The 26,495-nt window shown below is 55.1% G+C and overlaps 1 protein-coding gene across 3 annotated transcripts in view; it reads right to left on the reverse strand.

Moving 5' to 3' along the window:
* LOC114214127 (cadherin-23) overlaps positions 1-26,495 on the reverse strand; it is a 262,865-nt gene that overhangs the window by 64,840 nt on the left and 171,530 nt on the right. For all 3 annotated transcript variants that reach the window (XM_088020174.1, XM_088020173.1, XM_088020175.1), the window contains exon 12: positions 854-918. In XM_088020174.1, the coding sequence (XP_087876300.1) occupies positions 854-918 (65 nt within the window). The remainder of the gene's footprint in view (positions 1-853; positions 919-26,495) is intronic.

Below are 26,495 nucleotides of genomic sequence, written 5' to 3' on the forward strand. Positions count from 1 at the left end.
TCAGAGAGAGAGAGAGAGAGACAGAGCACAAGCAGGAGAGCGGCAGGCAGAGGGAGAAGCAGGGTCCCCGTTGAGCAGGGAGCCCGATGTGGGACTCGATCCCAGGACCCTGGGATCATGACCTGAGCTGAAGGCAGCCGCTTAACCGACTGAGCCACCCAGGCATCCCAGACCCTTCATTTATAGAAGCAGACCTGCTCTCTGGCTTCAACTTGGCTACAAGGGAAAGAGATGGCCCAGAGCCACGGTGGGTGACAGGGCAAGGCTGCCCCCAGCCGGGCGGTGAGGCAAACCACCCACCCGACGGCTGAGGTACGTGGCGGGCCCCCTCCTGCTGGAGGCCAGGCATCCCAGTGGTGAAGACCACATGCAGAGGCTGGGCCCTAGAGCTTACCAGCTGTGTGACCTTGGGCAAATGACTCAGCCTCTCTGAGTTTCCTCCTCTGCAAAGCGCAGATGATAACAGGGCCCAGTGCTTGGGGGGATGAAATCCGATCACGTGCGGCAAGCCCTGGGCGCAGAGCCTGACACACAGCAAGGGTTCCCAGATATAGCCTTCGCAGGGTGCCATCACTAGCGTTTCCGAGCTGCTTCATTCCCAAAGCTAAAGGCTATCTTTTGAGGGTCAGAGAAGCGATGCCTCCGAGACGTTAGAGGACTTGACCAAGACCGTGCCACGGCCAGGGTGACGCCGGCCGTGGCGCCCGTGGGTTCTGACTCCCCCGCTCAGTGCTCTAGCCACGGCAGCACAGCACCCTCCCCGGGCACCGAGAAGTTTCCTGAACCTTGTGAGTAGCAGAGTGCCACTGCTGGGGTGGGGATGGGGTTGCGGGGCACTGGGGCAGGGTCTTACCGGTCAGGGTCATCGCTGAAGAAGTAGTTGACTTCCCCGAAGGTGCCCACGTCATTGTCTGTTGCCTGCAAAGGTCAGAATGAGAAGTCATTGCTGCCAGACCCAGCGAGGCTCCTGATCTCACCGGGAAATGTCCATAGCCAACCCGTGGTCCTCCCACGCAACTCCTCTGGCTGCATTTTCTAGAGGTGCGTTCGTTGTTCAGTACGGGTGCCCCCAGGCACCAAGCGCTATTGACAGTGAGAGTGGAGAGCCCAGTTCTGGAGGATCGGTCTTCTGCCTAAATCTCTAACGTGGGGAAACCACCCCCCTCTGGACTCCTGTCAGGCCAGGCAGGCTTATGCTCTGCAGAGGCTCAGAGGGCTTGGGGAAGAGGTCTTGGACATGTGGCCTGGGGGTGGCAGCTTGGAGGTTTGCAAAGTATTGCAAACAAAGGTGGAGGTGGGTTCCACCATCTGGTGGACTCTTCCAGTGTTTCTCTCCCAGTCCCCAAAGCAACCGTGTCCGATGTGCCTCCCGGTGGGAAAGGCCCCTCGGGGAAGGGGGGCTTCTAGAGTCCTGCCCCTGACACGCCTTCCAGCCTCAGTTTGGTTTGTGAGTCCAGCAAGACCTCTTTTACCCGGGCTGGTCCAGCCTGGCTTCTGCCACTTGCCATCGAATGAGACGGGGGAGGGGGAGAGGCCTGCCTCACGCGGATGACTGTGGCAATGGTGGTGACCACTGCCCGCCTGTTCTGTCGTCCCGCCTTTTACATTTTCAAAGACCACATATGGTTATCATGACCTCATTTTATCCTCACAACTGTCCCACATGATGAAGAAGACAGACATTTCCACCCATTTCGAAGATCACAAAACTGAGGCCCCGACCCCAGTGAGGCCCATTCTAGGTCACGAGCCAGGTCACGAGCAAAGGGAGGCAGAAACAGGGATCCCGACTCCCAGCCTGCGGTTCCTTTCTTTAGGCCACCCCAGTCGGGCCCCCTTCCATCTCCTGTCTTCTCCAGGACAAGGGCAGTTTCAGCAGAGGTTTGGCTTTTGTGGGTGGGACTTCCGGCTTCTTCCCCATTCTTGGCATGGCCATAGTCCACAGTGGAGGTGAAATGACACCATTCATTCGTTCGTTCTTTCCTTATTAAGCACACACTGTGTGCCGGGCACTGGGACTCTGCCCCCTCCTCAGGCCACTCACTGCCCTGGAGCGGGACAGCCTGCAGCTGCCGCCAGAAGGCAGGGGCAAAGGCCGTGGGCTGACCTTGGGGACATCTGCTTTACATTCAGGGCTTCTCGATAAGACTGTGATGGGAAAGAGTTTCTGCTAATAAAAATACGTTTATTTTTTAGCTTTAGTGAGGTATAATGGACAAATAAAATGGTAACATATCTAAGGTGTACAGTGTGATGATTTGATATACGTGTACGCTATAAAAGGATGTCCCCCACTGAGTTAATTAACACATCCATCTCGCCTCTCTCATTTACCTTTTTCTTTTCTTTTTTGGTGAGGACACTTAAGTTCTACTCTCTTAGCAAATTTTAATTCTACAATACAGCGTTATCAACCCTAGTCATCATCTTATACATTAGATCCTCAGACCTCATTCATCTTACGGCCGAAAGTTTATACCCTTTTACCAACCTCTATTTCCTCCACCCTCTGTATCTTTGTACTAAGTATTTTTTGAGGTTCTCTTTCAAGTTCCTAGATTCTGTGAAATCTATTAAATTCAATGTTATGATAAACCTGAATGTTGGAGAAAAATTTGTGTTCGGTATACTTAGTTGAGGAAGGCAGATAAGTGAATAATATATTTCGATACCAAATCATCCAAGTGAAAAAAAACATTTAGACCCAAAGGGTTCAGATCTCGGTTATCCAGAAGACTTGGTTATCCAGAAGGAAGCCATTTCTGGGGCCAGGGGCGGCCTCTTGTACCAGATTCCCTTTCAACGTCCCCACTGTGTGCGTTCTGGAAGACTGTGTGCAGACTTCCGCTCGGCCAGGCTCCGAGTGCACCACAGGTTCCCAGGGATGCATGTCGAATAAGTGACAAAGACGACGCTGAGCCATGGAAGCCACCCTCGTACGCGGGACTGATTCCCGGACAGACCCTCCCTGGTGCCCTGAGCCACTCCTCACGACAACTGCCATTTACTGAGCACCTCGCACTTGCCACACATTTTATCTTCAGAAGCACCCCACAAGGTAGGTCCTATTATCAGCACCACCTCCAATTTACAGACAAGGAAACTGAGGCACAGAGAAGGTAAAGAGCTTCCCCAAGGCTTCACAGGGATTTGAAGCCAGTGCTGTCTTGCCGTGCCCTTGGCCTCGGTGTGTTATTGCTTCCGAACCGAGAGGAGAGCTTGCTCTCAGAAGAACCTACGCCTGGTGATTCCAAGGGAGAGGAGACAAAGCTCCTCAGAATAAGGTCCCTTCCAGGGACCAGAGGGGAAGCGGGGAGGAGTCCCGAAGCTCCCTTCCGCCCCACTAATCATCATCACCACGTGTGGCAGGATTCAACTATAGTAAAGCGCAGCTTGGCCTGGTGATGCCATCAGGCCCCTTGGTGAGGGGTCAGTGTGGCCTAGAGACCCCAGTTCCAGGCCAATGTCAACAGCGCAGGTCACCGGGTGACCAAACATCACCGACCCCGGCCTCAGCATCCTGATGGGTCAGAGGAAAGGATCTGGGGGGGGGGGAGGGCATGGGAGGCAGAACCGCACCTGCCGGGCTCCCCGCCCAGCACTCGGGGCCTGGCACAGAGCAGCGGCTGCATGAATGCTTGGAAAAGGAATGAACGGATTCTGGTAAGAAGGGGGTGCAGAGATGGGGCAAAGCCAGGGAAGAGACAGGATTCCAAGGGGAGGGAGCAACAGGGGCTGAGAGAAGAGGCCAGGGACCCGAGAGAGCAGCTAGGCGGTGTGGAGGGGATCAGGAGGAGAGCAAGCGAGGGCTGGGTTGTGCAGGAAGTGAGGGGCCCCATCAAACCATGAGGGGCTTCCCGGCCCCAGGGACAAAGCGGGTGTCCTATCTGGGTGACCTGTGAAATTGCACTCAGACTGTCAGGGCAGGAAGGACCCCGGAGGTCCCCCTTGTCCGGGCCCTTTCACCCTGCGGTCTGGAGCGGCCTCAGCCACGACCAGATGGGCCGGTCTGCTCTCCCTGGGCAGACCCTGGCCTCCAACCCCCAGCCCCAGTCCCCGCATCCTCCCCCTGCGGCAGGCTGGGCACAGCCATGGGCTCCCGCAGTGACCCCTTTCCCCTGGGGCCTCTCACTGCCCGCCCACACTGCTGATGTTGACCAGGGAAGGTTTGTGAGTCCTTTAGTGCCACCGTCTAATGACCGTATGAAATATGTATGCCCAGTGAAGAGGAGAGGGAGAACTTTCATCTTTCAAAGGCACGAAGCAGAATCAGAAGAAGATGGAAAGTGGCTTTTGTGCCCCTGCCACGATTCGGGCTGCCGGCACCAGCACGGAGGCCCTCGCCAGGGTGCTCGGGCTGGTGCCAGCGACAGGGGGGCTAGGTCAAGGGCTCTGTGCCTGGGAGGAGGCAGCAAATCCCATCACTCGGAGACCCTGCCACAAGGCCCTCCTGGGTTCACTGGTGCCCTCAGGGGATGGTCCCTCTTCCTCCACACACACTTGTGGCTCTGCCCCTGCTGTGGCCCAGCCCCTGCTGCCAGCTCCAGCCTCATCTCTGACCCAGGCCAGACCATGCCCAGCTCTGGGCCACACTGGCCCAGCCTATCTGCTCCCTCTGCCCGGACCGCTTTCTTCCTCCCCTGCCTGGCTCACACTCTTCTGTCCTCCTTGGCTCCCCAAGGCTGGGTTAGGGCTCGGCTCTTGGGGAAAGACTCCCAGCTCTGAAGGTGTCATGAAGAGGAAGCTCTCAGCTGCTGTGTCTCCTCTCACCGGGCTCTGGCTCCCCGGGGACACGGCGGGGTCATGACTCACGATCTCTGTCCCCTATGTCTGCATCCACACCTCCGCAACATGCATTCACGTACGCGTCTTTCATGCTGGCCCCAGGCCAGTGAGCTGGGTCCTGTTATAACCCCCTGCTCCTTGCCGTTACCTAATGGGAAGCAGACAGGATCATCCATAGGAAAGCTGCCCAAGAGCTCTCCGCTGCTAAGTGGCAGAGCCGGCCTCCAAATCCCTGTGTTTAAAACCATTTTGCACCTTGAGGGTTAGGTGGCCTCTGAGTTGGGCCTGTGTAGCCGAGGTGCAGCGTGCCATGCTGGCTAGGCCAGTGGAGGGCGCTGCTGGGGCCTGCACCCTGCTCAGCCTACGACCTACCTGCCCCACTCTATTTCTCATGCACTTTTCAACCAGCCTTCTTCCCAAGTCCTGCTTCATGCCCACGCCACTGAAATGAATCCAGTGCCAAACAGAGAGCGACCCTTGGGCCCACTTTATGAGGGAGGGGTTAGGGAGTGACCAGGGTCTGTGCACAGAGGACACATGTCCTCCTCGTGCCATGAACACCCTCTCTCCTGTCGCGTTAGCCGTTGGTTTTGACTTCTTGCCCCTGGGTCTCTAATGATGGGCCTTGGGAAGCAGTGAAGTGTACCAGAGTGTATCGGTGGGTAAGATTCTAGCCCTGGAGGAGGGCAGTGGGTACACAGAGACAGCGGAGGGGACGCCTGCAGCATAACTGAGGGGCTCATCTAGAACCCCGGTCTGGCATTTTTTTTTTTAGAATTCTAGGAATGAGTATATCCGCCTCCGTGCAGGGTTATGTGCGGGGTCTCACGGGCCGGTCAGAGAGCTTACAGGGATGGGGGAAGGGGACGGCCCAGCTGGCCAGCTCTCACACCGTACCTGGGAATTCTAAGAAATGCCAAACCAGGGCTGCAGGCATCCCCTCCGCTGTCCCTGTGTACCCACTACCCTCCCCCAGGGCTAGAATCTTACCCACAGATACACTCTGGTACACTTCACTGCTTACCCAGGGGCAAGAAGTCAAAACCAACGGCTAACGTGATTTCCTCCGCTCAAAAATCTTCAGTGGCTCCCCATTGTTGCGGAATTAAATCCAGACCAGCACCCTGGTGTCGAGGCCTGGCTGGCTTTGGCAGTCTTGCACCCACTGCCCCATGATGCACCTGGGCTGTTCTGGGTTCTGATGGCCTGGTTGTACCTACCCCTTCATTCTGTAACTGCCATCCAAACCCCAGCCCAGCCCTCAGGACCCGCCCCAAATGCCCACTCACTGAAGGAGCTCCCCGACTGCTCACTCTTCTTGACCCGAGAGCCCTTGGCTGTACCTCTTTTGGAATATGTGGTAGAATTTGCCATTTCTGAAAACTGCCCGTGTATGCCCCTTGTCCACCCCTTGACAGAGAAGTCTGTATCTAACTCATTTTTGTATCCCCTGTTGTGGCCAGCACAGGGGTCAAGATCTTTGCCACATTTAGTAAAACCTGGGATTTCCACCGTCAGTCACTGAGGGCTGGCATGCCCTTCCTTCGGGGGGGGGGGGGGCTGATGTCCTCCATCAGCGGACGCCACGGTGGGCAGTGAGCTGCCAGAGCAGGGCCGTTCAGCTCACCCAGGGGGCACAGCTGACATTTCTAAAGCCTCTCTAACGAGTCGCTCAAGCTCTGATGTGGCCCCTGAGCTCTGCAGCCTGAGTAGGGGGCCTCAGCAAATGGCCCATGCCATCAACCTGCTGGGGCATGTGCAGAGCAGGTGGGAAGGGGCCGAGTGGGTGTAGAGGGGCAGATGGAGGACACCTGGCACACCACGGAGAGAACCTCTGTGAAGACAACGACCAGCCCCTCAGTTGAGTATTCAGTAAATATTTTCTGGGCTCTTGCAATGTGCCAGCGACCATACCAGGTCCTGGAGTCATGGCTATAGGTAGGCCAATGCCCTTGCTGGAATGTGACTTACAGATGGGAAGGGCAGAAGACGAGAATGCAGGGGAGAACTAGCTGAAGAACATAATTTCAGACGATGATACAACTGTGAGGACAGCAAAGGGGCTAGCCGGTGACGGGGCTGCTATTTTAGACCCCGGGAAAGACCTCTTCGGCCGGGTGTATTTGGGTCTATGGGGCGGTCACCGGCTGGATATGAGAAGCCCTTGGGAGCTCCTGGGGAGAAGGGCCCTACGGCAGGTACGGAGCTCGGAGGCAGCTCAGAGCACCAGCCTCCTCCAGCGCAAGTGGGTGCCGCCCAGGAAGAGGGGCCCGCACGCAGGGTCCACAGCTGCCCCGCCGCAGGCCTCGGGGAGAGGGTGCGGCTGGGACTGGCTGCTTTCCAGCGCCCAGTTTATAGGGCGTCTACTCTGATTCTCCCCAACACTGGCATTACCAGCAAAACTAATTCCCTCATCTAGGCCTTTATAATTGCATCGTGAGTGCTTATTTCCGTGATGGACAATGCCGGCCGAAGTGTAATTTTCTTCTGCTGACAAAAAGGAAAAAAATAAATATGCACGCATGGCAGGGGAAATTCCAAAGGTTAAGACAAGGTGAGCCTGCAGTGGGGGAATAGCCAAATTCCCAAACTGGCCAGGCCTGAGTCGGAAATGCCCATCTTCCCTTGGCTATGGGGAGGGTAAGATGGTGCCCCTGGCCATCGCCCTTCGAGCACATACTTTGAGCTATGCACTGTGCCCAACGTTTTGCCACACCTTTATTTCATTCCATCTTCCTGACAGCCCTACCCTGGTGCTGGGGGGACCAGAACCAATGTTATCCCCATTTTACAGATGGAACTGAGGCTCAGAGAGGTCAATCAACTTGTTCAAGGTCAAATGGCCATGGTACAAGATATGAACTCAACTGTGCTCTCGTGTGCTAGTAACCACTCCCCTCCCCTGCTGCCCCTGTTGGTGGGGCTGGGGGAGAGGTATCTTCCTGCAGTTTGAGAGCTCAGCCATGAGATCCAGGGTGCCTCTACGAGGTCACTGTCCTTGCCCTCTGGAAGCCAGATGAGTCCCCGCAGGCTGTCTCCTTCTTGCCATAATGGCTCTGCCCCAGCCTCTGCCTGGAAGGGGTCGGCTCCGGCACCTCTGGCCATGCCCATCAGCAGAGGAAGCAGGGGTCTCCGGCTGTGGTTTCCCAGGAGGCAGGCCCTCAGCCAAGACCCTTGGCCCTCAAATAAGGCCCCCCCCCCCCACCTCTGCCCAGGCTTGGTCTTGGTATGTGCACATGGCTCATGACCTAGACTGGGATAGGCTGTCCCCTGCTAAAGTCAGGGCAGCCTGACTGACTGTGGGCACCCTTCCCAGCCCCATCCGGGGCTCTTCACCCAGCACCCTCTGGGTACAGCCCTCCCTTTAACTTATATGCCAGGGCTCTGTGCCCAGCCCAGCTCATCACATCTCACGCCCACTCCCAGGACCCACCATTTCACGAGTGGTTAGGTGCCAACCCCTCCCAAGGGCCCCCTTCTGACCCAGCCTATTTTCACAATGAGCCGTCACCATCTCCTACCCTCTTCCATTCATTTGCTCTGGACCAAGGGCCTCCCTTTGCTGACACACTGCCCCCATCACGTATGTCTGCACCCCACTACGGTCCGTCTCAATAGCCTCGCAAAGGCCCATCACGACGCTGGGGCTTAGGCCCCAAGCTGACTCCTACCTGCTCTGGCCTTCCCCCGGGTCTCCCTCCGAACTGCCACCACTCTGGGTCTCCCTCCGAACTGCCACCACTCTGACAGCGCTGATCCCTCCCTGGGGACAGACACCCTCCTCTCTCATGGTTTCAAACAGCCTCCACCCTTCTCTATAGCCTGGAAGTCTTGTCCTTGCATCTTCTCTCTTCCTGTGTCCTCATGCTCCCCCACCCTTCTCTCTCTCTCTCTCACACATACGTACCCTCTCTCTTCCTCTCCCTGTGGCTCAGACAGCCCCCAAAACATCCCTGTCCTCCTGCCTCCCATAGAAATCTTCTTTCTCTCTGGCTCAGGTGGACCCCATCCCACTACACAATCTCATACACACATGCACACACTTGCACCCACCCTCAGTCTTGGGCAACCCCCATGGCATCCTGGTTTCAGCCCCTGTGGCCCCTCCGCACCCCCTCCCTGCCACCTGTGTGCCCTTCCCTGCAGGCTGACAGCCAGCAGGCACTCACTCAATCACTCCCCACCAGCGCCCGCACCCCCGTCACGCATGCTCGCCCGGACACCCCGCACGGGGCTTCTGCTCTGAAGCAAGGCGGGCCCAGCTGCCTCCCCAGCAGCCCTGGGTCCCGGCAATGGTGGCAGGCGGTGGGCGCCGGCGAGCAGTTCTGCTCCCGTGCACAAATCTGCAGAGAAGGGCACACGGTACAATTTGTTCAGGAAACAATAGCAATGTTTGACATGTCATAAGGATTGATGGAGCAGAAATTTACATGGGAGAATGCATTTTTAAACAGCTCCACGGAGCCCCGGTGCTTTGCTGGTAATGCTCTCCACGTTTATCATTCGCTGAGCCTCTCTGAATAACTCCTTAAACTATGGGAGATTAACTGCACTCTTGCAAGCTCTGGGAGGCTGGTGTGGCTGGCGTGAGGCAGGAGGGACTCCGCAGAAGGAAGCCAGGAGCCCAGAGGCCGGGAGACCTCCACTTGGCCTCATCAGGCCCATGAGGCCTGGTCCTCTCCCGTGCTCCTGCATGCCCTCCCACGGCACTCTGTGAGAGGATTTGGGGTCCTTTCTAGGACACGAGGCAGAAGCCAATGGCTGGGAAATGTTTAGTCAGCCCCGCACTTCTGGGGGAAATGCTGGGTGTATCAGTTTCGCTCATCATCTAAGAAGGAAGCCGGGGCTGATGGGTGAGCATGTGGCGGGTGCTAGGTGGGCAGAAGGGTTTGGCTGGAAGCTATTGCTCTAAGCACCTTCGCGGGGGTGCCGGCCAGGGGGATGGTCACACTCCTCAGAGGAGAGGAAGTAGCCAGTAGCTCTAAGGAAAATGCTGTGTAGGGGCTGAGGTGCAAGGGTAACCCGGTGGGCAGTGGTACCAGGGAGTGAACAATAGGGTTCAGGAGAGAGCTCAGGGACGCTGTAGATCCTAGAGAGAAAAATATAATCCGGAAAGCTCCTGGGCCCTGCTCTTGGCTTTCTGGGCATATAGGAGGCCTTTGGACAGGAGGGTGCTGCTGGGGAGTCTGGGCCCGGGCACAGAGGCTCAGAGCGCATGGGACTGTCGAGTCACTCATGGGGGGGGTGGAGTTACAAAAGGGTGGGGGCCCAGCTGGTGGTGGGGAAAGGGAAGAGGGCCTTTCCTCCCTTGTGTCCCATTATGGATCGGGGATGGACAGTCACAACTCCGTTACCCATGCCCATGGCAGACTGACTCACCATGGCGCTGAGGGCACGGAGGTCCTCGGGATCTCTCAACACTGTTTTCCCCACAGCCTCTAACAACCAATTGCTGCACAAGTCGGGTTAAAGCCTCTCTGCTAACCCTGCTGGTCTCTCTGTGCCTTGAGTGACAGAATGCGCTTCTGCTTGGAGGCACCGAGCCTCACAAAGGATTTGGGCTAAGTGAGTTGTCATGAAAATACCAACAGGATGGCAGAGTGAGATCTGGGTTCTGGTCCAGCTTCTGCTGCAACCATTCAGCTGCGGGACCCCGAGTAAGACAGCGGGCTTCAGGGCCTGTGTGCTACACGACCTCCCGACTCACCTGCCTCTTCTACTCTGGCCTCGACAGCCCATCCTCTGCCGGAGCCAGAATGATGATAGGAGACCCCACTGGCCAGCTCAAAAGGCTCCCAGGGCATTTAAGACAAAATCCAAACTGCCTTCCATGATCCCTGAGGTGGGCCAGCCTCTGCAGTCTCGGACTTCCTCTCGGAGCCATCTCTGGATCACTCCACTCCTGCCACCCTGTTCTTCAGGCTCCCAACGGGACAGGCCTCACAACCCTTGCACTCCACTGCCCTGGGCCAACAATGCTCCTTCTCACCCCTGCAGGCTCGGCAGACAGGACCCATTTACATCTGAAAAAGCTCACTCAGCTGCCTGCTTGCTGCTGCATGTGCTAGGAGCTGGGGTGGTCACAGTGGTCAGTAGAGGTGAGGGGCCATGGGCTGGGACTGGGGTGGTCAGGCCTGTGCTGGGAGCTGGCTGGACTCCGCCGGCATGGACGGGCCCTGGCCGATGGCCGGATGCAGTGGGGAGAAGGGCATGGTTTCAGCAGGAACATCGGGGTGAGCATTCACTGGCTATCTCCTCCCACAGACTGTAAGCTTTCTGAGGGCAGGACCTGTCTTGTTCCGCACGCATCCCCTGCATCCAACCGGTGCATGGCACACAGGAGGCCCTCCACAAACTGCAGCGGAGTCAAGTGATTATAAATGAAGAAGGACTCACGAGGTCCTTCCTACCAGTGACAAGCCAGGGGTCTATTCAGAAGTGTTCTGAATAGACTTCTGAGGAGGCAAGGGCACCAGAAGGATACGATGTGGGGGTGGGGGGGGGGAGAAAGAGAGGGCGGACAAGGGGGGGAGAGGAGGAACCGCCACAGAAACATGTACTCTAAGCTTCAGCTCTCTCATCTGTTAAATGGGTCTGATTAATAGTACCTGCCTCACGGGGTCATCGTGAGGATTAAAGAAAGTGTTGCATGTAAGTTGCTTTAGATCGGTGCCTGGCAGGGGGAACCGCCTCCAGGGGAGCAGGTATTAGTTTTCTACCCCCAATTCTAACAGCTCTGGGCCCCATGCAGGACGGGCGGGGGTGGAGGGGACGTGGCTCAGCCGTGCAGAAGCCCTCCTCCCGGCCCCCGCCCCACGTGTGAAGGCGTCCATCTTGTCCGTGTGGCAGGGGGAGGCGGGATGAGGGTGGGGCTGACAGGTGCTCTCCGGGTGTGAGGGGTCCCCCGCTTGTTTGTTCTTACAGACACGTATTGTTCTTGGGCTCCCCTACCCCCTTCTTTCTCTTTATTTTAAAACCTGGAAATAAAAATTGATGGGGAGCAAATTGCTCTGGCCAGCAGCTCTGTGCTTAAAGGAGTCTCCCTGGGAAAGCAATTGCGGGATGTCAGAGGCTGTCAGGGTGGCAGGCGGCTGCCAGCACCCAGGGCCTGGGCGGGCCCGGTGGGCCCTGGGCCTCCTGCCGGGGAGATGTGGGAGCCGGCATCTCTGGGGGACGGGGGGCCCCCCCCTCAGAGGCACAGGGATAACTGAGATCACTGCCTTGCTGAGCATCACCTGTGGGCCTGGCATTGCGTGAGGAACTTGACACAATCTGTCCCGAATCCTTAAAAGCACCAGCAAGATGGGGATCACAGTCCCATTTTACGGATGAAGCAGCTCCAGCCGATAATAACTAGAAAACCAGTCACAGCAGCTCAGCCCGGTTTAGTCCACATTCCACTTCCATTCCCACTGTGGGAAATAAGTCCGAAGGCCGCCCTCGTTTTATGGATGGGGAAAGTGCCCCAGCTGGTGGAAGCCTCCGGCGCCACACACAAGCCCCTGCTGCTCACCTCCGCCCAACAGAGGCTGCTTTCCTGACAGGACCTGGGCCTCTCTTGGCCTGCAGGCTTTTTTCCCAAGGAAGCAGTCAGCCTGCCGGGGTACCCACATCCCCAGAAGCTGCGCTCACTCTGGGGGCTGGAGTCGATGGATCAATGCCCCAGCCTCCTTGCCCTGAGGTGGACGGGCTCACTCTCCCGTTGGACGTCTCAGTGGACAGAGCTCCAATAGCCCCCCGTGGTAAGTGGCCTCAGAACGCCCCCATTAGTGACCTCCTCTCACTTCCCAGTCCCGGGTTTCCTGGGGCCACCTCTCCCAAGTAAACTGTAGGCCCGCGAGTCCTGTCTCAGGGTCTGCGTCTGGGGGAGCCAGGCCCCGAGACACAGGCTGGGTGCTGGGCACACGTGGCGAGCCAGACAGTACGTCCCTGTCCTCACAGCTGCCAGTGGCTCAGGGTCCCACAGCTGGTCCCTGGTGGAGCTGGGAATTGAACCCTACTCTGTCTGACATTGACACACACAAAACAAAAAGGAAAAAAAAAATCCAGTTCCTAACCCTTCTACATCGCTGTCCATTCCCTTATGCCCTTGGGTTTGAGGAGGACTCAACTGAGTGACTTTAAAAAAAAATCACCTCTGACCATCAAACAAAGAAAACTGGGCTACGGAAAGCCATTTTCTGGGGATGCAGGAGGGAAGGCAACTGGCTGCCTGGGGGTGAATGAGACATTCACAATCAGAAGGGACGCAGGGCCTCTCTGGGGCCAGTTATCACGCTGGGATTGTGTGGTAGACGATGAGAAGGGGAGGGCGCCAGGGAGATGTGGGGCCGGACCCCGTGGCTGAGGCTCAGTTAAGTGAGACCTTATGTGCAGAGGAGATGGAAGGAAGAAGAAAAGACAGTCTAATCAGCCCCCTGGGGGTGCAAGCCATGGCTCCCCCATTATCGGATCTCACCACACACCCCTGCCCTGACTCCGACCCTCTTCCCCCTTGCCCCCCGTAGGATGCAACAGGAAGTTCCAGGTCTCGCGAGAAGGTGGGGAGCAGTACCTGGGCTGGGGCTGGTCCCACCCACGCGCCAGGACGTGTCCTCACTCCAAGGTGACTTAGAGCCCGGGTGGCACGCCCCCCATGCCTGCTGCCATTGGCGGGCGCTGATTGGGCCAGCGCGTGCTGCTCACTAATGAACCGTATTGATTCCACATTCTCTTGTTGTCTCCCTAAATGGCAAGCCACACATCCGATAGATTAAATACCCACATGATTGCCCACCTGACATCTCCATCACTCCGCCTGCGGGTCCCTAATGAATTTTACAGCCCCACAACGACAGAAGAAATTAAGGTCAAAGTCCGACGCAGGAACTATAAATCACCCGTGATCTCTGAGACCAGCAGAGGCGTGCGGCCCTAGCCCTCACTCACCTGGGCTGCTTCAGCCCAGGACTTGATGGCAAGACGGTCACATTCAGTGAGTGCCGGGAGCACTCATGCCTGAGAAACAGCACCCACTCACAGACATTTGGGTTCCCCCTCTCGCCCGCCCACACCACCTCCAGTAGTCAGAATGTTCTCATGCAGGGAAGCTCCCTCATAGGAAAGCAGCACCTCTCCTTTACAAAGACTTGTTTCCCAAGGACTTCAAAACATGCCAGTCACACTGTTCTAACAATATCCCCAGAACAGGGAGAGGGATGAGCGGCATTCCCTCCATTTTGCAGGTGGAGAAACTGAGGCTTGCACAGAAAAGGGGCTTGCCCAGGGTCATTTAACAAACTGAAGGCCCTTAACTTCCAGCCCCTAAGTTTACGGATCTTGTTACAAGGGGAGCTTAGAGGGGTCTTTTGTCTCAGTCCTGTTTCTCCTCTGGGAAGGGGGTACCAGCTGTAGGTGGCTCAGCAGGCAGAGGGAGCCCTGGCCTTGGATTCAGCTTGGACATCGCCCGGTCAAGTTCAGCGTGCATCTTGTCATACCTCTGGGCCCCACAGTTTCACCAGGCTCTCAGGGAGCGAGTGATTCAGTCTCCGTGAAGAGGCTGTGTTAGTTCATGGTGAAAGGAAAGGACTTTGGCATTCCAGAAACAAGGATTCATGCCTCAGCTCTGCCCCTTCCGCAGATATGGCCTCAGGAAAACACCTAACTTCTCTGAATCTCAACGCTCTCATTTATAAAACGGGGAGGCTAATTTCTACCTCACTAGGGTGTCATGGGGGTGGGGGTTCAACGAAGTAACACACATAGTTGCTGAGCTCGGCAGGGCATGTGATAATAGTCTCTGTCGTTTGTTTAGCACCTATTCTGTGTCAGACACTGTGCTGACATGTGCTAGGTTCTTTATGTGTATTACCTCATCGAAGTGCCACAACACATCCATAAGGAACGCACCTCATCACCCTTTTCCAGAAGAGAAAACTGAGGCACACGAAAGGTTATTCAGCAGAGACTACACACCCATGCTCCCTTTTTCAACTGAACAAAAATTATTATTTTTAGATGGCACAACGCTAACTGCCAGAAATACTACACTGGCCATCAGTTTCCTCTGTAGACAAAGCAGGGCCATATAATTAAGTTCTGGTCAATGACATGAAAGCAAAAGTTTGCAAGATATTTCTCAGAAGTCTTCTCAAAAGGGAAGGAGAGTACCCTTCTTCATGTCCTTCATTCTGCAGCTTAGAATATGGATGTGATGGCCGGAGCTCTAGCAACCACCTTGGACCATGAAGATGAGGGCCACATCCTAGAAATGGGCATGGGAGAGAAATACACTTCCATCTTGTTTAAGAAACTATTTGGGGGGTTTCTGTGACTGGTAGCTGTACTGGATCACTGCGGATACAAGTAACCTACTCAAAGCCATATAGCTCAGAAATGGCAGAGGTTTAAGTCTGGAGCTTGGGGGTCTTTACCACCCTGCCTCCTGTAGTGAGCACTTGAGGAACATGAGCTAATACCACCACCACCACCACCGCCATCATCATTGCATAGTAAAGCAGAGGAGGCTTCTTCTAGAGATGTTCAAACTTACATTAGTTGGTCATGAAATCAATTTGGTGGGTCATGATTAGCATTTTTAAAAAATAAAATTTGGTGGAATAAAATAGACTATACTAAGGTGAAAACTATAAGATGTGATGGAAGAAGTTGAAGAAGACACAAAGGGAAAGACACTCCATGCTTACAGGTTGGAAGAATGAATATTGTTAAAATGTCCACACTACCCAAAGCAACCTACAGATTCAAAGTCATCGCTATCAAAATTCCAATGGCATTTCCGCTCTGAGATAGAACAATCGTTAAGACTTATATGGAATCACAAAAGACCCCAAACAGCCAAAATCATCTTGACAGAAAAGAACAAAGCTGGAGGCATCGTGTGCCCTCATTTCAAACTGTATTTTTAAGCTATAGTAATGGAAACAGTAGGATAAGAGCAGCATAAGAACAGACACACAGATCAACGGAACGGAACAGGGAGCCCAGAAATGGACCCACGCATATATGGTCAACTGATATTTGACGAGGAAGCCAAGAACACTCACTGGAGAAAAGACAGTCTCTCCAAGAAATGGTGCTGGGAAAACTGGACAGCCACACGCAAAAGAATGAAGCTGGACCATGGTCTCACACCATGCACAAAAATTAACTCGAAGTGGAGGAAAGACTTGAATGCAAGACCCGAAACCCATAAAACTCCTAGAAGAAAACATAGGTGGTAGGCTCTTGGACACCAGGCATGGGGACGACACTTTGGATCTGACTCCAAAAGCAAAGGCAACAAAAGCTAAAATAAATAAATGGGACAACCTCAAATTACAAAGCTTCTGCCCAGTCCAGGAAGCCCTCAACACCATGAAAAGGGAACAAACCGAATGGGAGAGAATATCCGCAAGTCACAAATCTGATAAGGGGTTACTATCCAAAATATATAAAGAACTCCTGCAAACGCAACAGCAGAAAAACATCTGATTAAAAAAATGGGCAGAGAACCTGACTAGACATTCTCCCATAGAAGACATCCAGATGGCCAACAGACACATGAAAAGGTGCTCAACATCACGGATCAGCAGGGAGATGCAAATCAAAACCATGATGAGCTATCACCTCACGCCTGTCAGAATGGCCACTGTCGTAAAGACAAGAAACAAGTGTTGGTGAGGACGTGGAGGAAAGGGAACCCCGTGCTCCATGGGAGAGAGCGTAAATTTGTGTGGTCACTATGGAAAATAATATAGAGGATCCCCCCCATATTAAACTTAACATAGAAATACCGTATGATCCAGCAATCTCACTTCTGTTTATTTATCGGGAAGGAAAAAAAAAGGAAACACTAACTTGAAAAGGTATGTGCACCCCCATGTTCACTGCAGCTTTATTTGCAACAGTCAACATAGCAAAGCAACCTAAGTGTCCACCGATGGATGGATGGATGCAGAAAACGTGGTATATATTTACAACGGAATATTATCTGACCATAAAAAAGAAGGAAATCTTGCCATTTGTGACAACAAGGATGGACCTTGAGGGCATTATGCTAAGTGAAACAAGTCAGACAAAGACAAATTCTGAATGATCTCACTTATATGTGGAACCTGAAAAAACAAAGACCCAGCTCACAGATACCGAGAACAGACTGGTGTGGTTGCCAGAGTTGGGGAGTACGAGGCAGGCAGAATGGGTGAAGGGGATCAAAAGCTACAAACTTCCAGTTATAAAATAAATAATTCATGAGGACGAAATGTACAACATGGCGATTATAGTTAGTAACACTGCATGGTACGTTTGAAAGTTGCTAAGAGAGTAGATCTTAAAAAGTTCTCATAAAAGAGCCCCAAATCTAGAATATAATACTAGAGTGTGTTATTACATGTGGTAAGGAGGAAGTACTGTTTTTGTTCTAGATATAGACGTGCGTGTGTGTCCTGGGTATGAAGTTAAACGTAGTGTTTATTATGGATCATAGTAAAGTTGGAAAAACACTAAACCCAATGGGCATAGGGACTTTAAGCCACTCCAGAAAGCAGCTAGCAGGAACCACAGCAGTCATTCCCTCCTACAGGGATTATGCAGCAAGATTAAGCCACCCCAGATGCGCAGGCCCGGCTCAACTTCTCCCTAAACCTCTGTGGGCCCCCTCCTCCCCCGGCCTTTCTCTCCCAACTACTCCCTGGACAAGCTTTCAGGCCGAGGCCCTGGGGGCTGCTCTGAGCCCATCCTGCCCCTGTCGCCCTGTCCCAGGGCCCATAACCTTCCCGGCACAGGGCACAGGTGGATTGTGTGCAGGCATTTGGTTGACTGCATTTATGAACTCATTCTGCCTTGGCCACTCTTACAGCTACCTAATGTCCCTTCGCCCAGGGGGTCCATTTTCTCTGCTCTGGTGTCCTGTGAGCAACTGCCTGAGCCGAAGCAGTCAGCAGCTAACCTACCGAAGGGTGACTCTGACAGAGTGCAGGGGACCGCTGGCTCTGGGTGCAGGTGCCGGGACTCTCTGGAGGGCAGGCCGTCACACGTTGTTAGCACAGGGGGCCGTAGAGAGTGTCCAGCACAACCTCTTCATTTTGCAGATGAGGACACCAAGGCTCTGGAGCCAAGGACCTGCTCAAGGTCATCCGGTAACCGAACAGCTCCTGCATCCCAGGCTTGTGCCCCGCCCATCTCCCAGGACTCTGGAGTTGGCTGACTCCAGCAAGAGGCTGGAGCCCAGTGTGGGGTGGCACTGGGTGGAGACCAGCAAACAGGAGAGGGGCCCCGGGGACTGTGGAGTCAGACAGACCCAGGTTTGAATTCTGGCCTGGACACTCACTAGCTGGCTGACCTGGGGCAGGTGCCTGACCTCTCTGGGCATCCATTGCTGTCAGAAGAGATGACTAATCTACTGCACAGGGTTTATCATTTGCCGTGCTCCCAACACCCGCTCACAAGGCCTGGCCTTTCAGTTTTTGGTCAAGGGGCAAAGGTCAGTGGCAGAGCTGCTCTGGTCAAGGATGGGGGATTCTGGAGGCACCAGTGAGGGAGGGTTCAAGGGCTTGACAGGCAATGGGGGCTTTCCATCAATTTGTCAAGTAGCTGAGTGACTGAATGACTGAAAATGATCAGACCTTAAACAAGGTCCAGGGTAATCACTTCAGGGGCGGGGGGCAACTCTCCATCCTCACACCTGCCCTGCCATGAAAGGCTCCTTCCAGAAGCCCTGGGTGGTGGTGGGCAGACGGCAGCCAGCTGTGTGCGCTCTGTCTCTCCTTAGTGCCTGTCCTACCTCTCATCCATCCCATTTGGGTTTTACGGATTGATATTTAGATTAAAGAGATACACACAGCCGAGGAGCACTGAGGCCTGACAGAGGAACTCGACCGACCGGTCAATCACCGCAGCTCCGCTTCCTCCGGCACCTGGCAGGCCCCGCACTGGCCCCTCCAACTGGAGATGAACCCAAGAGCAGATTAAAGGGGCCACAGGCATAGCCTGGGCATGCCCCAAATGGGGGAGGGTGTGCCTACAACCTACAAAGGCCGGCCAGCTTGGGAGGGGGGCTGGGGTGAAGCGTGTGCACATGTTTCACGCCCCTCGTCCCCTCCCCAGGCTGCAGATATTCAATTTTCTTTTAAACGGTGGGGAAATTGGAAGAGATTTTGTTCTGTTTAAGCACAGCTGGAGTCTCCTGTCTCAAGGGACTGGAGAACAATGAGATCAATTAAGATGCCCGCAGTGAAGGGTGTCAGGAGGGGTTGGGGAGGGACAGCGCCAGGTGGGGGGGGGGCCCTTCTGAGGAAGGGGAAGGTGGAAGAGGCGGCCCAGCTTCCTCAAGTCCAGCTTTGGCTCTTCCTTGCTTTGACCTGCCCGTCTCCATCGGGTTTTGCTGAAGTATCAGGATGAGGCCCGCTCGTCGGGTCATGTTATCTCCCAGACTTACTAATAATTCATGTGGCAATTTCTGTCGGCAGCTTCATATGATGATGGAATCAAACTGAACGGATGCTATCAGAAGCAGGGAGAAGGCCACCATTCCAGAACAGCACGGAGAGCCCTGGACACTTGGCAAGCAGCAGGTGCTGGTACTACCACCAGAGCCTCAGCTATGCGGGGGCCCTGGACCACCACCTCTCCATACATTGTTCTGCAACACTGCTGACATGGGGATTCTTCTCCCCATCTTATAGAGCATGACACTGAAACCCAGGGAAAGGAAGTTGTTAGCTCACGGCCAACCTGCTGGTAAGAAGCTGAGGCAGGACTCCTACCCAGTGTCTGCCCACTTCGGTGCTTGCCAAGGTGCAGGGCCCACCCGGCAGTCAGGTGGAGATGAAGATGGATGATGGACCTTGCTGGGCCTGGGGGAATGGGAAAGCGGCACCCCAGACCTGAGCAGGACCTCTGCTGTCACCTCTCACTCGCCCTCCCAGCCTCCACCCTGGTGCCTTCCACGCCCTCATTCTTCTCCGCCCCCACCTCAGCCTATTCCCCACATGGTCACCACTGTGATCCATCAGCTCTCTCTGGCTGTCCCCTCCGATGGGCTCCCTGTCCTCGTCCGTCACCTCCTGACCAGCTCTCCTCCACCTACACCCCCAGGCTCTTGTCTCAAAGTCTCTCTCTGCAACTCCCTCAGCTTGGGGCAGTGCCTTCCCAAATTCTACCCGCCTCTCCCTTCCTTCAGGCCTCTATCCACTGCCACCTTCTGTGAGGGATGTGTCTCCTCCGACCCCCCAAGAGCACCTAGTAACACTGCCAACCCTGGTGCTCCCTGCCCACCCCGCTCTACTTTTCCCAATGACGCTTCTCCCCACTTGACACATGCTGTGCTTCCTTGTTCATCCTCCGTCTCCTGCCCCTGGAATGGATGGGGATGTTTGTCCGTCTCGCTCACTGCCTTCATTCTAGGCCCTCGATAAACAGTCACTGAATGGAGGATGGTAGTTGCCTCTGGGGCCCCCCTGTGCCTCAGAGAGCATGGAGTTCTGCTCTGGGAGGGACGGCGGGTAAGGCTTCTGCAGTGCAGACACAGGGGCTCACAGAGGGCACCCGGCTCTGCCCAGCAGCAGCCAAGGAAGCAGGCTCAGCTCCTGCTCACCTGTGCACAGAGCCAGGCTGAGGGGCTGGGTGCATTTCAGCCTTGACCTTGCAATCTCATTCCCCGATTAGACAGGCGATCCTGGAATCTGGTGGCCATCATACCTCCCAGCCCCCTGCCTTTGTTCCTGGGCTGGGGTCCGCATCCCCAGATTCTGCTTGCCCTAGGGCAGTTTCCAGTGCAGTGGGGTGGGGGGGGAAGGACATGAACCACGAAATCCCTGAGCAGTGAGAATAACCGAGAAAAGGAGGTGCAGAGCACACAGGGGAGCGGGGAAGAACGGGTACTGAACTGGAGCTCCAACTGGTTCCAAGACATCTACATTTGTGTAAATGCTTTGACATTCTTTCCATTGAGAGCTGGGGGTGTCTCCATCCCCCACCTTTGATGTGAACTTGCTTGGGTGACTCACTATAACCAATTAAATTCAGCGTAAAGGACTATGTGAATTTGAGGCTGGGTCAGAAATGGCCACACAGCTTCCAGCTGGTTCTCTTGGGACACTCTTTCCCCAGAGGCCTCCTCTGAGGTGCTCCCTCTCAGAACCCCTGTGTCTGCAATGCTGACCCCGTGCGGAGAGGCCGCGTGTGGGCGCTCGTGACAGTCAGGCTGAGCCAGTCCTTCAGCGGGCCCAGCCCAGGCACCGACCCAGGCGGGAGACGCCTCCAGCTGCTGGGGTCACCCCCACAACGGGAGTTGCAGAGAAGGGCCCCCTTGCTGAACTCTGTCCACAATTCCTGACCTACCCAACCCACGAGGGTCAGAAAGCAGCTGTTGCTTTATGCAGCCAAGTTTGGGTGGCGTCTGACGCAAGAGGAAGCCGAGCAAGCTCTGAGGGTCCTCGCTCAGAGCATGCCACAAAGCAGGCGTGAACTGAGTGCTGAGTGTGGGACCGCGTGAAACCAGCAGGGCGTGCCTGTGGGCAGGGAATGATGAAGCCCCTATAGCCAGGACAAGCTATGTAATTTGCCGGGTCCAGTGCGAAGTGAACACATGGGGCCCCTCGTTCAAAAATTAAGAATTTCAAGACAGTGACAGCAGTACATCAGGCCAAGTGCAGGGCCTTCCGAATCCAGGGCCCTGAGCGCATGCGCAGGCCACACGCACATCCTCCTGCCACACCTGCCTTCCCCTGAGTACGCTGCGGGCCGGGCTCGGGGCTGAGCGCCCTCCCCGGCTGTCCCACTCCATTCTCACAGCAGCCCTCCCAGGCAGGACCTCTCAACGCACCTCCCCAGGTCGGAGATGACACAGGTTCAGGGGCCTGCCAACGGCCCATCTTGGCAGAGCTGGGCTTGCACAAAGGCTGAAGGGGTAGAGGGCAGCCGGATCGGGGTCCCTGAAGGCCACTAATGATAAAAAGCACTGTGGACCACTGTAAGCCCTTGACCCACACTGGGGCCTCCGAGCAACCGAGCCCTGTGTGCTGGGCAGGTGCGACCTTCTCCACCTGGTGGGAAAGAAGCCAAACCTGGAGAAGGAGTGGCCAGCCCACAGCAGAAATGGATTCACGACCCTGCCCAAGACATTACCAGTCTCCCAAAGACAGGCTGGGAAGAGGGGCAGGGAGGGGAGAGAGGAACCATGCCTGTCAGCTCCCACAAGGCCACCCTGGAGCCAAGAGGTAGCTGCTCTCCGTCCCTGGGCTGAGCAAACTGGGTCCCATGCCCACCCAGTCAAGGTGCTTACATGCCTCTCCTTCTTGCTTTGATTTCTATGCCTAGAGAAGAACCCTGTCTTGTCTGACAGTCCATCTTCTGCCCATTCCTGCTGTGCCCTAGCTCTCTGGAGCAGGGACAGAAGGCCCTGGAGGGCAGTAAGGTCTTCCCTGGGAATAACCTCCTTCCCAGCTGCTGTTCCTTCTCAGCATCCCTCTCTGATGGAGCTAATAAATCTGGGCACATGAGCTCCCTATTGCAGGATGCCAGGCTGGCTTATTGCATATCCCAGGTACAACCTCTCTCAGCGGTCTCCCAGTGCCTGCCACAGGCCACCAGGATGGAAGAGGTATGAGAATGGGGATGGTTTGATACAGGACTTCTTCACTATCAGAACAGCAGCCCAAAGGTTCTATTTGGGGTGGGTGGCAACTCAGGAGGGAGAGAGAGAGCTGAACACTGTCCACATCATAGGAATGGAACTCCACCTCCCTACAGAGCACATCCGCCTCTCTATATTCCAGCCGCAGGGCCTTTGCACATACTATTCCCTCTTTGTCCAATGTGCTTCCCTCCCCTCACTCACCTATTAATGCCTACTCAATTGCTAATTCCTCAGGGAAGCCTTCCCTCATTCCAGTCAAGGTCAGATGTCCTGTTATAGGTGTTCATTTTTCCCTGATCCCTCCATAATAACAAGTAATAAAGATTCATTTCTTAGTATTAACATCAGGCTTTCCCAGGAGACTGTAAACTTCCTGAGGGCAAGACTCACATCACCACGGTCCTCAGGGCCACGTGCCTGGCACACACTTGGTATTCAAAAAACATTTCTGTTTTTTTTTTTTGAATGAACAAATGGTTGGACTGCCTTCTTACTGCCCAGGAAAACCTGCTAGACACCAGGTACCAAGTGGACAGGCTGAAGGGCTGCCCCAAGCCCAGGAAGAAGACACCCCACAGCCTTCCCACCTGACTCTTGTCGGGTCAGGAGGCAGGATGGGAAGGCGAGAATCAGAGCAGCCTGGGGACAGGAGAGGGGGACAAACCACACAGCCTACAGGATGGGGAGCCACCAACAGGATACAGGAATCATGATATGCATTCATGAACACAGACGTGTGTGTTATATATACACGCCCCTGAGCACATGGAGCCGCATACATGCACGTGCAGATACAAGAGCATGCCTGCGTGGTGCGTGCGTGCACACACCCCCCCACAAGTGTACCTCATGTGCACCCCCAAACATATGTGGGTGCATGTGCCCCGGCGCATCCCTCCCCTGTGTGGTCACCCTTCAGAGGACTGGCTCTGACTGGCACTGACGTCTGTCCTGCATCCTCCCGCCTTCCAGCAAGCCTCTCCTCATGAAGACAGCTCTGGGCTACTTTGGGGTTCATGCTTCCCGGGCTAAGTGCTCTGGTCTCCCTGACTTGGTCTTCTCATCAGTGAAAGGAGCTCCCCCAGCTCTGACCCTCCAGTGGCTGGGGACCTACAGAACCAGAAATTCACCTGATGGTGCTAGAGGTTCCCGAGGGGCTCATGTGTCACCCAGAGACACAAGGCATGGAGCGGCCCCATGGTCTGTCCACCTGGGTCCTGCAGAGAGCATGCCTCAGCTCCTCTCTTTCCCCTCAGCTCTGAGCGTTACTGAAAGGACAGGCTCAGCGGTCCAACACAGAACCTCTGGCCAGGCAGCCCCGGGGGCTAAGAGCCTATGGCTTGGGGTCAGGTGGTCTTCTTGTGAATTTCAGCTCAACTGCTTGCTGGCCCTGGGGCCCTGAGCAAGCTGTACGTTTCTTAACCTGAGCCTTGGTTTCCCCACCTGTAAGATGAGGACAGCATGTGCAGGGGTTGGAAACAGCCCATGTGAAGTGCCTGTTTCCAGCCAGGGCTCACCAGGGACGCTGCAGAGTTGATTACCGCAATGGCAACTGCGGCCCTCAGAGGTCAGCTCGGGGCATCACCGCCCCAGGCACTAGGTCTGGAAGGGACTGCGGACACATCTTAGTCCATCTTGTTCATTTTACAGATAAGGTGCAAGAAGAGAAGCAGTTTCTGCCCTAGTCACCCAAGGTTGGCTGAGAGCAGAGTCGGTGCTCAAGGTCAAGCCTCTGCACCCTGGGCCGCCCACTCTTTCCCCTCCACCAGTGGAAACTCCTTTTGCTATAACTAGGGGGCCGTAAAGGCCTCAAAACCTGGGCTGGGGGAGGTCCAGGGAGCAGGGAGGTACAAGGGTCCAGGCCTTCCACCCAGCTGGGAGACCAGGCTGGAGGCGATCGCCCCTCCTCTCCCAGCTTCCCCACCCCTGTCAAATTGCTGTCTCCCCCCAGGATGAGTGACGAGCCCACAGAAGCCAGGCCAGTGCCAGGGTGAGTGCTGGGGAGGCCCCTCACAGCAGGCTCTGCCCCAGCCCTCGGTGCAAATTAAAACATTTTCCTTTTCTTCATAATTTTTTTTTCCTGACACAACTGCCCATGAAACATTTTAATAACATCCTAGAAAAGGTCATGGAGAAGGAATTTCACAGTCCCTGAGCAGGCAGCTATAACTTCAGCTGCTCCTGCAGCAAAAGAGGTGGAAAGATCAGGCTGACCCTGGGAAATGGCAGGGGGCGGGGGGAGGCCAGGTCAGGCTGAGCAGGGTGCCGGGTGTGGCCACGCGACCCGCTCCCTGCTAGAGCTGTGGGAGATGATGTTGGATAAGTAGGGGTTGCCCAGGGGATGCTTCCGCACCCAACATTCACACCTCTTGACAGCAGCCTCGGGGGGTCTCATGCCCACTTTGCAGATGAAGAAACGAAGGCCCTCAGGGGTGACGTGGATAGACTAGCAAAGGCAAGGAAAGCAGGGCCAACAGTTTCCCAGGAGGTCCTGGGCTCCTGTAGGTACACATTCCTGGTACCAGAGCTTATCACTGGGTGAAACAGCCCCTTCATATCTGCACAATCCTACAACCCCGGGGCCGGGGGGTTGAGAAGGAGGTGGGCAAGGCTTAGACTCAGGAACTGGAGGCTGACCAGGTGAGAGACACTCAGAGGAGGCTAAATGCATCTGTTAAACGTCCAGAGAGGAACTGGAGAAGGGGCTGTAGGGGGCAGGCAGGGGTCCACGCAGGCCCAGGAACTGCTCCAGTGTTTGAGAACACCCAGTTTGAGCACCTACTCTCCAGTGGCAGCCCCAGAGGAGACTGGACCTAACACATTGTCCTTGGCACCAGCAATTGGCCCCCAGCCAAGAGGTGTGCCTTCTGACCCTTCACACCCCCACCCCTGTTCCCTAGGTTCCGCAACCCTTCCCCAGGGCCCTGGGAACTTGCAACCGCAAAGTGAGACCTCCATCCCCAGCAAGAATACCAGGGGGGAGCCCCTTGGACACCCACAAGCCTGACACCTGAACGCTTTGCCATGTGGTCCCAGGCCGGCTGGGGCCCCCAAACACAGGCCGTTTGGGTGTCCTTCACCCTGATTTCACCATTGAAAATGGGTGGGGGGAGAGGGGGCTGTAGTCTCTCTTTGGATCTTGCTCTCTGGCTGGGCCCCCAGAGGCCGCAAGAGGATCCATGGAGGGGGGGCCCCGAGCACCAGGTGACTGATTACAAGGAGCACCTTGGTGGAAGCCAGGGGGGCCACAGCCCGGGGAGGCGGCGGGGAGGGAAACAGCCACAGCTGACTTAGTGTTTATGTCTGATGGCCTGCCTAGCTAAACATCTGTTTGAAATATTAATAACTGTCAGATGGGAAGGGCCTGGGGCTCAGTATAGTTTCACACCATCTGTCAGAAGAGTAAACACATTTTGGAGTAGGGGGCCTGGGATCAGCAGGCAATGTCTCAGCTTGGAGTAAGGATGGAGCAAGAAATGGAAGTGAGGACCCCAAGGTCCTCAGAATGGGCAGAGAATGGCAGCGGTGAGCTCAACTCCATCACATTTACTGAGCACCTACTATGCGTTAAGAGCTGAGCTTACATCACACACGTCTGCCACTCTGATCTGCTCGGCAACCAATCCCCTTTGTTCTGCTAACAGAAGCCCCTTTGGCATAGCCCCTTTTCCATTTTCAGCCCATAGAGTTTGGATGGAGCGGACCCAAGCCCTGGCTCCACTAGGAAGACTGTGACCCATCTCTGTTAGATCAGGATCATGATGATTGGTTCCAGGATGGCCCAGCAAGGAGAATCAGCTCTGGGACTTCTGCTGGAGCTACTGAAAAAGAATATGGTTTTCCCACTAGGGTTGATAAATCGGTAAGAAGTAATCCTGGGGGTGCTGGTATTCCTCTCGGTCAATTTAAAAAAAAAAAAAAAAAAGCGCTTGGTGCTAAAGTCAGATTCCTGCTAACTGAGTGCCTGGGTACAGCCATGCCTGAAATCATTTATACTTTGAATTACATGAGCTGATCCTTTTTTGGCTTGAACCACTTAAGGGTTTGTGTCCCTTGGCATCAAGAGTACCGACTGATACAAATGGACACTGGA

Source organism: Eumetopias jubatus, unplaced genomic scaffold (assembly GCF_037043125.1).
Source record: "Eumetopias jubatus isolate StellerSeaLion01/CBP00866 unplaced genomic scaffold, mEumJub1_p1.0 scaffold_17, whole genome shotgun sequence".
In the NCBI taxonomy this organism is placed as follows: Eukaryota; Metazoa; Chordata; class Mammalia; order Carnivora; family Otariidae; genus Eumetopias; species Eumetopias jubatus.